The sequence below is a fragment of the Stereum hirsutum genome (genome assembly GCF_000264905.1).
Source record: "Stereum hirsutum FP-91666 SS1 unplaced genomic scaffold STEHIscaffold_24, whole genome shotgun sequence".
Taxonomy (NCBI): Eukaryota; Fungi; Basidiomycota; class Agaricomycetes; order Russulales; family Stereaceae; genus Stereum; species Stereum hirsutum.
This window is the reverse complement of record NW_006763154.1, coordinates 453,635-463,752: the sequence shown is the minus strand read 5'-3', so window position 1 is coordinate 463,752 and position 10,118 is coordinate 453,635. Positions and strand designations below refer to the sequence as shown.

At 50.8% G+C, this 10,118-nt stretch overlaps 3 protein-coding genes, 5 non-coding genes and 2 pseudogenes across 10 annotated transcripts; 9 read left to right on the top strand and 1 right to left on the bottom strand.

Moving 5' to 3' along the window:
- Positions 1-1,167: 1,167 nt before the first annotated feature.
- STEHIDRAFT_t320 lies at positions 1,168-1,276 on the top strand (annotated as a pseudogene). The gene has a single exon. The product of its transcript is annotated as a tRNA-OTHER (tRNA).
- Positions 1,277-1,432: 156 nt separating this feature from the next.
- Positions 1,433-1,535, top strand: STEHIDRAFT_t321 (annotated as a pseudogene). Its single transcript has one exon. The product of its transcript is annotated as a tRNA-OTHER (tRNA).
- A 203-nt stretch (positions 1,536-1,738) lies between these two features.
- STEHIDRAFT_t322 lies at positions 1,739-1,834 on the top strand. The gene has a single exon. It is a non-coding gene; the product is annotated as a tRNA-Gln (tRNA).
- Positions 1,835-1,974: 140 nt separating this feature from the next.
- STEHIDRAFT_t323 lies at positions 1,975-2,070 on the top strand. The gene has a single exon. It is a non-coding gene; the product is annotated as a tRNA-Gln (tRNA).
- Positions 2,071-2,515: 445 nt separating this feature from the next.
- STEHIDRAFT_t324 lies at positions 2,516-2,614 on the top strand. The gene has a single exon. It is a non-coding gene; the product is annotated as a tRNA-Trp (tRNA).
- A 172-nt stretch (positions 2,615-2,786) lies between these two features.
- On the top strand, positions 2,787-2,889 carry STEHIDRAFT_t325. Its single transcript has one exon. It is a non-coding gene; the product is annotated as a tRNA-Gly (tRNA).
- Positions 2,890-3,349: 460 nt separating this feature from the next.
- STEHIDRAFT_t326 lies at positions 3,350-3,452 on the top strand. Its single transcript has one exon. It is a non-coding gene; the product is annotated as a tRNA-OTHER (tRNA).
- An 845-nt stretch (positions 3,453-4,297) lies between these two features.
- Positions 4,298-5,381, top strand: STEHIDRAFT_163537 (uncharacterized protein; the record flags this gene model as incomplete). Its single annotated transcript, XM_007311223.1, has 4 exons — positions 4,298-4,468; positions 4,536-4,710; positions 4,805-4,972; positions 5,029-5,381. 4 exons carry the CDS (start codon positions 4,298-4,300, stop codon positions 5,379-5,381), a joined length of 867 nt encoding a protein of 288 aa, XP_007311285.1.
- Positions 5,382-5,412: 31 nt separating this feature from the next.
- On the bottom strand, positions 5,413-6,648 carry STEHIDRAFT_163536 (uncharacterized protein; the record flags this gene model as incomplete). Its single annotated transcript, XM_007311222.1, has 1 exon — positions 5,413-6,648. One exon carries the CDS (start codon positions 6,646-6,648, stop codon positions 5,413-5,415), a length of 1,236 nt encoding a protein of 411 aa, XP_007311284.1.
- A 335-nt stretch (positions 6,649-6,983) lies between these two features.
- STEHIDRAFT_20895 (WD40 repeat-like protein) lies at positions 6,984-8,267 on the top strand (the record flags this gene model as incomplete). The annotated part of the gene is made up of 2 exons (XM_007311103.1): positions 6,984-7,241; positions 8,076-8,267. Coding segments are annotated over 2 exons (450 nt in total), but the record flags the coding sequence as incomplete, so codon positions are not given.
- Positions 8,268-10,118: the final 1,851 nt, after the last annotated feature.

Sequence of the window (10,118 nt, the reverse complement as noted above, 5' to 3'; positions counted from 1 at the left end):
CTCGGTTGAGAATTGAGAGAGAGATCCACGATCTGTCAAACGGCTCGAACTCGATGGGCAGATAAACAGATGGACTTTTGCCGCTGCGAGGTCAGGAGCTTCAAGGGATAAATATGGGCAGCTTAGAGATTGTGTCGACCTCGACATCAGTAGAACGGAGCTTACTTCGATGCATCGAGAGCACCAGCAAAAACCCAGCAGAGAACTCGAATGATGGTGGTCATTGAGAAAAAAGCAAGCGCGTCCGAGTCCGACGTCGATCGGGTCCGCTCGGAAAGCCGGTTAGCGGGCCCAAAGCGGGCCGAACGCAAAGAAGCCACGGTGTGCGGCGGTGGCGCAAAACTTCAACTTGTTCTCAACCTCCACTATCCACCGGCAGCCCTAGAGTCTCCGCGTTGTTCTCTAGTTCTCTAGTTCTCTCTGATCGTATCAACTATGGTTCTTGGGCCTATGATGCTTTGCTAGCGCTCTCATCCTGGTCAACATGCCTTCGATTCGCTCATCGCATCAGTCTTGCTCTGTTTTGTGTTCGGGTCTTTTAACGTCAATATCTCGACTGGTTCACAACTTCACTAAAGAGGTCATCTAGCTCGATAGCGCGTCCGTCCTCTATTGTGGATCGGAATTGACCTAATTGTTGACGGAAGATCTCGGTTCGACTCCGAGTCGAGCTACTTATGTAACGTGCTTGTTCCATAGACCGTACAAATTTTTTCAAGTCTATGCTGGTCTTCACCTTTCTCCTCCCTTTCTCTCGCCTTGGAAGGAAAGAGTGGCTCAGATTAAGGGCTTCGGTTCTGGCTGCTTTGTTCTACGTCCTGCACCATGGCCAACCTATCCGTCTTGGGAGTTATAGAATCATAGCTCGATAACGCAGCGTCTCTCCCACTTTGCATCGCGTCCTAGTTGTCTTATGTGGGTGGAGAGAAGGATCTCGGTTCGACTCCGAGTGGGGCTATGGAGCGTGCAGGTCAATTTTTGATATTTATGGCTGTAGTTTCTTTGTCCTTCCCTTTCTTTTGCTTCAGAGGGACAGAGTGGCTCGTGCTTGGGGTTTGGGTTTGGGTACGTTTGCTTTGATCTGGATTCTGGGTCACATCCCCAAACGGAGGAATCTACATCTAGAGGTGAACCATCATGCAGGTCGCCTTGCATAGTATTGACCATAGCTCGATAGCGCAACGGTAGCGCGTCTGTTCTCTATTGTACATAGATCGGAGTGGATTTGATTGTTATTGTTGACGGAAGATCTCGGTTTGACTCCGAGTCCGGGCTAATACTCTCTTTGTCATGGTCTTTTTTCTTCCCTTTCTTTTGATCCAGAGGGACAGAGTGGCTCAGACTCGGGGATTTCCTACGGGTTGCTTCGTTCTGTGCTCGGGTTTCTGAGATCTTCACCGGCTCATGAAAAAGGAAAACAGGCTATAGACATAGCTCGATAGCGCAACGGTAGCGCGTTTCTCCCACTTTGATCACCGTCCCAGTTGTCTTCAATGGGTGGAGAGAAGGATCTCGGTTCGACTCCGAGCGAGCTACTTCCAGGATATCATTATCACCTTTTTACACGCATCGTTGTATCTTCTTTGTCTTCCCTCTCTCTTTCTTGGGATAAACAGCAGAGTGGCTCAGACTCGCGGATTGCATGTACGCTGCTTCGTCCTGCGTCCCTGTTTCGTCCTGCGTCCCTGTTTCTGAGGTCTTGAGGGGTCCATCACAAAGGACATCGGGCTATAGACATAGCTCGATAGCGCAACGGTAGCGCATCTATCTCTGATCTTCTAGAGCAAATAATACAGTTGACAGAAAGTTCTCGGTTCGACTCCGAGTCGAGCTAATAGTCCGCACGGCAATTTTTTTTCTTCTTCCTCTTTGATCGTGCTTAGGGTTGCCACGACTCGGTGTTAGGATGCTGGTTGCGTTGTTTCACACTCTGGGCCATTGCTCGCTTATTCGTCTTGGGAGCTATGGAACTACAGCTCTATAGCGCAATGGTAGCGCATCTATCTCTGATCCTTCAGAGCGAACAATACAGTTGACAGAAAGTTCTCGGTTCGACTCCGAGTCGAGCTACACCGTCGCTTTTTGTGTTGATGGTTCTCGGTCTTTCCTTTGCCCTGCTTGGAACGGGTGGAGTGGCTCATAAAGTACTCGGGGATTCGCCTTCTTCTGTGATCAGATTTCTCAGATCTGGACTGGTCCATTACATTACAGAGGAGACATCTGGCTATAAGTAGTCATAGCTCGATAGCGCATCCGCGTCCACTTGCTCCGTCTATCAGTTTTCAGAAAATGGCTGACGGGAAGATCTCGGTCGAGCTATGTATGTCCATCAGTTTACGATCACTTTTGATTTTTATTTTTTTATTCATGCTCGCAGTTCCTCTGTCTTACTTTGGATTTTTCTTGCTTCGGACGGACAGAGGGGCTCAGACTCGGGAATTGTCTATGGGCTGCTTTATTCTGCGTCCTGGGGTATGACCAACCTATCCATATTGAGAGACGTGGAAGAATTAATAGCTCGGTAGCGTGATGGTACCGCGTCTGTCCCCAACAGTGCTTGAGTCAAGGACTTATGGTCTACAGATAGTTCTGGGTTCGACTCCGAGTCGAGCTACTATCGATTGTGTCTATATGTTCCTTTCCCTTCGCCTATCGCACTTAATGTCAGGGTGACCCGATTCGGGGTTTGGATGCAGGTCGCTCTGTTCTACGTCCTGACTCTGACTCTGGGGAAAATGCGATCGGAAGTGGTCTTTCATGCAGGCAGTCAAGCTATAAGTAACTATAGCTCGATAGCGCAACGGTAGCGTATCCGTTCCCGATCTTTGATTGATATGGACCTTATAATATGGTTGATGGAAGATCTCGGTTCGACTCCGAGTCGAGCTATAGTATGTAACGTGCCTGTTCCTCAGACCGTACAATTTTTTTTGCCAAGCCTATGCTGGTCTTCGCCTTTCTCCTCCCTTTCTCTCGCGTTGGACGGACTTGGGGCTCGGACTTGGGGCTCTCCTGCACGCTGCTTTGTTCTGTGTTCTCATCTACATAGGCCCCATAATCCAGTTATTGTCACGATAGCGCAATGGTAGCGTGTTACAGTCCATCTCTGCTTGTGCAAACAAATGACACATTGACAGCTGATAGAGATATCTCGGTTCGAGTCCGGGTCGAGCTACGACTGCCATTGGGTCTTTCTTTTCCCTTCGCCTTTCCTTGCCTGCCTTTAAGCATAGACTATCACAATTCGGAATTAGTTGTCGCCTGCATGCTTCTTTATTTTGCGTCCAGGGCTCTAGGAGAAATGTGCCCAGAAGTGATTCATCGTGGAGGTCTCCTTGCCATTAGATATAGCTCGGTAGCGCAACGGTAGCGCGTCTCTCCCACTTTGGATCGTGTCCCAGTTGTCTTATATGGGTGGAGAGAAGTTCTCGGTTCGACTCCGAGTCGCACTATGTATACCCGGGACGGTCCTGGGAACTTTTTATGTTGACGCTGATGTGCATCTCCTTTGTCTTCCTTTTTTCTTGCTTTGGATGGAAAGAGTGGCTCACACTCGGGGCTTCTCTGTTGTTCTGCGTCCTGGGCCCGGGGTATGACCAACCTATCCATCTTGAGAGATGCAGAAGAATAGCTCAATAGCGCAATTGGAGCGCGTCTCTCCCCGTACGGTAGTATGTACACCATAGAAAACTGTGGTGTGCATGGCAGGGTATGGCATCAGTCGCCAGCCTTACACACCCGAGCCAGCCACAGCAGTTGACGATTGCTGATATCGATGTGGATGTGCACTGATTTTTTTGTGTTTCGCATCTCCTTGTAGGTGGGATTCCTCGTTGCCGGACCTCTAAGGCGCAGTTCAAGACGTAACAGAGACCCTTCACTGCCTAGCATCGTATCATCGGAGGGAATTGTGGGGCGTCTTGAAGAGGGAATTGTGGGGCGTCTTGGAGAAGGAATCATCGGGCGAAGCGCACATACACATAAGCGTGATGAGTTCAAGGCTGAACCAAATTTGGCAGAGCCTTAAAATGGTGGCAGGGAAGCTACGAGCGACCACGTCGAAGATAACCAGGCAGGGCAGAGGCCAGATGGAGGTTATCCCAAGGAGCAGTGCGCGCAGGAAGAGGGCATGTGAGTACATCATTTATCATGTCTACATGAGCGCAAGGTATTTTAGATTATCTATATCAACTCAGTGCAACAGATATAGGTTTGCTCCTCGCTCCCACCTGCAACCATCGTCTCTCTGCAGCTAATCATACCATCCTGTCCCTGCCTCTTTCCAAGACCGCCCGCTATGAGTGACTCTAGAATTGAAGATGACTCCGAGTCTGCACCTACTAGCTGCATCCATCAAATCTATAGCTGGTTCAAGATCGCTCTGAAGTTTGGTGGTATAGCGACCGAGGCCTTTCCCGTGGCAAAGGCACCGGTTTTGGCGCTCATCGAGATTCTGAAGATTGTGGATGTAAGCGTCGATGTTGTTGAATCGGTTCTGCTTAGGTGGGACTGCGCTTACTGTCACCGTTCTCAAGGAAACCGCGGAAAACAAGGAGAAACATGCAGATATCAACCAAAGGCTCTTACGCCTCGAAATCCAGTTCAACAAACCTATTCCGGGAGACGATCGATGCGAGGAGGAACGAAGAGGGCAAGTGCAAAGGCAAGCTAACAATACCGTCCCAATCCACAGTAGCAATCTAACCTCCAGTATTGGACTTGCACAGGCGCTTGGGAGAAATTGCGCAAGAGCTGAGACGACTACACAAGCAAGGGATGTTAATGCGGCTTGCCAATAGTGCAGATAACAATGCCCGCCTCGAGGACTGCGTGAATCAGATTAGGGTCGCCATTGCAGACTATCAGCTAGGGTTGCAGCAGCAAGACCATGTGTACTTGAAGGTGAACACAACGATTCCATATCCACAAGCTAACTTTGTAACCGAACAAATCTTCCTTTGCCAGGAGCTGGGTAGGTTCACTAATGCAACCACGAGCTGCGAGTCCTACTTACAAATTGGATGCCAGCGGACGCTCAACGACTTGACAAACTTCCGTACAGCAGTCTGGCGATGTTCGAGAAGGCGATCGAGAGCCGGACGAAGTGCTTTGGAGACACCCGTGCAGAGGTACTCGGAAAGCTGAAACTCTGGATCAGTGATCCAGAAGACCACCGCATCTTCTGGTTAAACGGGATGGCTGGCACGGGCAAGACAACCATCTCAATTAGCCTAGCGGACTACACACGCGATAAGGGATTGTTTCGTGCTGGCTTTTTCTGCTCTCGCGATTTCGACGAGACCCGAGATATCAAGCGCATATTCCCCTCTATCGCCTACCAGCTTCCGAAGTCAAATGTCTCTTCAAGTGATGCAGTATGATGTCAGACAAAGCAAGTATAGCAGAATTCATCTAACTTACTGTAAGGGATTCTCTTGCTTTCATCAACATCGGGGCCGCTTTATCCAACTCCTGTATGACGCTAAGAATGTCGATCCACCGGAGCAAGCGTACGGTGGCGAATTTCCGGGCTCCACCTATCACGGTCTGTATATGTTCCTCTCCTCCTGCCAGTGTTTCGCCAACGTTCAAAGCGGCTACCAGATGGTCACCCCAATGGCAGCATGCATACTCCAAAGCGCGAGTGAGGGTCCGTTTGCGACACTCGGCGAGATTGCTGATGGCGACGTAGTCCTCGTTTCGTGGCAGACCGCATATATTCGCGCGTACCAAATGGTTTTCCATGACGCGAAAGCAGAAGTCGGCAAGGTAGGCGTGATACGTCGGAGGGTGTACGTAGAAATAGTCATTGATGTCATCAGGTGTGGTGCTTTCCCTCTTTGTGGTGATGTGGTCACCAAACGAGGCGTGGAGAGGGCGGATAGGTCTGGTGTCGTCCTCTGGTACATGGATTACAGAATGCATATGGGTGAGCAGCATCTGAATGACAGAAGGTGTATACTCACTCCCCAGCAACTCTGCCAGGTCGTCCTTCGGAAGAGGGGTGAATACGAGCACTATTGCGGCGATGACGAGACGAAGGCGGGATTTTGCTCTATCGTTATTGCGATCCGCCTCCCCTCGAAATGCGTCCTTAAAGACCAACTGATACAGGCGACCGAGCTCCTCGAAGCGGATGATCCTTTCTACATGGGGTGTAGTCGGAGAAGTAGTGGTGAATTGATGCATAATATGAGCAGGACTCTGATAGCTGGAGTCCGCGATGAATTTGCAGATGGTCGCAGCAAATATGAATAGCTGACCAGACGCTTTGACAATCGACTCAACAACTTCATCATCCGGGAAGGACGGAGGAACGTGGCCCTGGCGATTTCGCGCCATGACCTGAAGAGTATACGTGACGTATGCTCTGATGTCGCGGTCGACGGTCGTCGGATTCATGTCGTGAAGGTAAAGAATATCCCGATACGAACTTGTATCCGCCCTATTGAAGGTGGAGACGATCCCACTCACAGGGCGGCTGGTCACGAAGAATTTGAGCCCCAATTGACGAAAGGCTTTGAAATGGTCCAGTAGAGCACCGAGTATGGGAGAGGAGAACAGTTCGTTATCGGTGCATTCGTCGAGTGCGTCTATGATGATGACATGTGGTCCTGGACGCTCTATAGATATGCTCGCCTTGTTCATAGGTTCGACAATGAGTGTTCGGAGCTGGGTTTCAAGTGCCCCGGAACTCGCAAGAGGCTTCGCGAGAACGTCGATGAGTTTCTCCCCATATTCGGGTATGCCAAGAGAATGACCCTCTGCTGGTTCTTCTAGCGGACGCTGAACGCTTAGTGTTCGATTTCTATGACGCGATCCACGACTCGGCCTTACAAGTCTACATATCAGCTCTCCCGTTTACACCCAAAAAAACGCTCATATACCAGAACTTCTACAACGACATAGCCGGAGAAGCAAATGTTCTGTCCGGAATCGGGGACGAGTGGGACTATCGTCTTCGTTCCATCAACGCAAACCAGGATGTATTGTGCATGGCAATCTCATGGGACTCCGCCGTTTTGGCCTGCGGTACCGCGGATGGGGGTCTTACCCTTTGGGATTTGTCCACTGGAGGCGTTCGGTCTACATTGGATAACCATTCCACCAAGGTCTTATCCGTTGCAGTCACCTCTGAACATGGTCTTCTTCAATCGGGTTCCGAGGATGGCGTCATTCGTGTATGGGAGATCAACCGGGGATCTTTCCAAGAGAGAGAGCTAGGGCGAAAATGTTCTTTGGTGGCATTTTCTAGTCTTGGAGATCGTGTTGCCACGGTGGATGACAATAATCACACTCTACGCTTAGAGAAAATGTTCGGGCGCGACACATCCTCCGACGCCACAGCGTCTCCGACTCGCCCAACCGCGTTGGGTTTTCATCCATTGATCGTGCCTCACAATGCACGGTCCGAGTCTGGCATCTCTATCTCAGCGTCCAAACAATCTACGAGTCACAGCGATGCGGCAATTAGTTGTCTAGCAATCGCGCCAAATGGATCCGACGTTGCGGTTGGAACTACAGAGTGCAGCGTGATGATCTACAGTTTCGATCGGCCCACCATTCGTACTCCGTTCCAGTCCAGCCTCTCAAGCCGCGGCATCACTTCCATCGCATGGTCTCCTGAAGGTGACACTATAGCATGCTCATTCAGCGGCCGTCCAGATGTCTACATCTTTCGAGTTCAAGACGGCGTGGTGGTTTTCCGTCTATGCCCCGAGGAGGGTTCGAAATGGCGAAGCAGAACGTATCCCAACATTGGCTATGCCGTCAGCGTAGCTTACTCCGCGAAAGGAAACCAAATTGTTATCGGCCATGCATCCACGAACTTGATCACTGACTGCGACGACCCGACCATCCGCCTATGGGATATCAGTGACGGCATAGGCACTCTGCAGGAAGTCTTCGAGGGACGCCATTCCTCCGTCAACTTGCTTGCATATTCATGTGACGACCGTCGATTCGTATCATGCCAGGACAATGTAATCAACATATGGGATGCTGAGAATGCTACCCTGGGCAAGCGCGTCACCTTTCGACCTCCGCCAAGCCACATTTCCGGATCCAGAGTCAAGAGTGTTGCCTTCTCTCCCGACGGGAAACGAGTAGCTTCGACCGGCTTCGACCGCCAGACTCTGGTCTGGAATGCAAGCAGCGGGGCACTGCTGCCACCACTTCCTCAGAAAGGCGACCCCCCGCGTTGCTGGGGCCTTGCCTTAGCATTCTCTCCAGACGGCACGCTCTTATTGTCAGGAAATCAAGATGGCACCGCGTCGATGTACAGGACGAGCCCCGATGACCTAGGCGAGGCATACTATGAGGAGCACGGCGTCGTGAAGTTCAGGCCTAGTGAAGAGTGGGGACGTCACAGTGGCCACATCATGGAGCGTTCAGGCGGCGTCTACTCGGTGTGCTTTTCCTGGAACGGTGCACATGTTGCTCTTGGCATGCAAAGTGGCTGGGTAGCCGTGTATGAAACAGACTCTACTCATACATGGGAACAAAGACCTCAGCACGTCTTCCGCCACCCTGGGCATACTGAGGTCTTTGTTGTCGCGTGTGGCGCTACGTTTGCAGCCTGCTGGGCCACAGACCACGCTATCACCATCTGTTGCTTCTCGCCAGGCGCTGGTTCCAAACCCGTTCAATTTCCAAGTTTCAAAACGAACTACTGGGTACACGACCTTGCATTTTCCCTCGACGAATCCTACTTAGTAGTCGCCTCTAGCAGTGACGGATCTTTAGTCGTCATTGATGTCAACACCCAGAATCAGCTTCAGCGCATCGATGTCAAATGGCCCTCTGAGAGAATCGAGCGGCTGCACCTCTCCTCGGATGGATCTAAGCTACGCTCTAACTGTGGGACGTTCAATGTGTCGGAGAAACCCGATATCCTGACTTGGAGTAACGATCAGGACGGAGTGGACGATACTTATCAGTTCCAGGTACTCGGACGTTGGATCACAAACAGAGCTCATGGGAGGGTATGTAATGTACCTCAAAGTCTCGGTGGATTCCAGTTCAAGGTATACGAGAACAAGATAGTTTTTGGCACAAGTAGGGGGCGAGTAGTCATAGTGCACTTTAAGCATCCCTTCGGCTCCTAATCTAAGCTTACATATCTGTATCGACCATTGCCTCCTCCGAATACGTACCCGAGATACTGCCCGTACAGAGGATTCTGAGATTCATGGACCGACAGTTGTCATAATATCACGTACACCTAGTATACTGAACGCATGATATTGTACGATGCGGTAGAATCCGCACTCAACTTGCAGACCAAAATTTTGACGACTCGAGCTCCCAGTCTCGATCTCTGTCTGCATCGTAAGATGTGCCGGAGGAGAGGGAGAAGGAACTGGGCGGGCAGGAGGAGGGCGAGGCGGAGGAGGAGTGCGGGTTGGCAGGGACTTGGGTAGAGGAATAGACACGTTCGATGTCGTTGCTGGCTTCGCCGATGATGGTCTCCAGCGCGCGGAGCACTGCGAACGTCATCATGTGGTGTGTGGCCCAGACCAGAGGACAGAGGACAGAGGACAGGGGGCGAGAGGAGAAAGAGGAGAAAGGGGGAGAGCGAGCTTGATGATGGGCGTATATGGGGATCGTTCGCCGGGAGTAGGACAATGCCAGCGAGAAGATGATGATGCGGATGGCAGCCGTCCGTCACATCGAGCTGCGACTCTTTTTTTCGCATACTTCAACCTTGACCTAACCATCACACCCGGACCAGAACGCTCAGAGTCATGGAAGAACAAGTATCATATGAGTGTCACACTTTCCAGTCGTCCAGAGTATGCGCAGGACTGAAGCACTAGACAAGTAGCAGTCAAGTATCTCAAGCAATCAATATTCATCGTCCAATATTCGATCCCGACTATAAGAGTCAAGCTATAGCAACAAAACACAACATGTCCACATCAACTCCCGAGCGGCCATTTCGGGCCAGTGTCAAAGCGAGCAGTGATCATAACGAGGATCCCTCGATGACGCGGCTATCCTCGGCTATCCCACCAATCGGCTCGAGGAGAGCCTCTATAACTCTGTAAGTATTGAAGTGAAAGAAGAATCTGCGAACGACCGTTCCATTTGAATGGTTGGACAAGATGAGAGAGAGA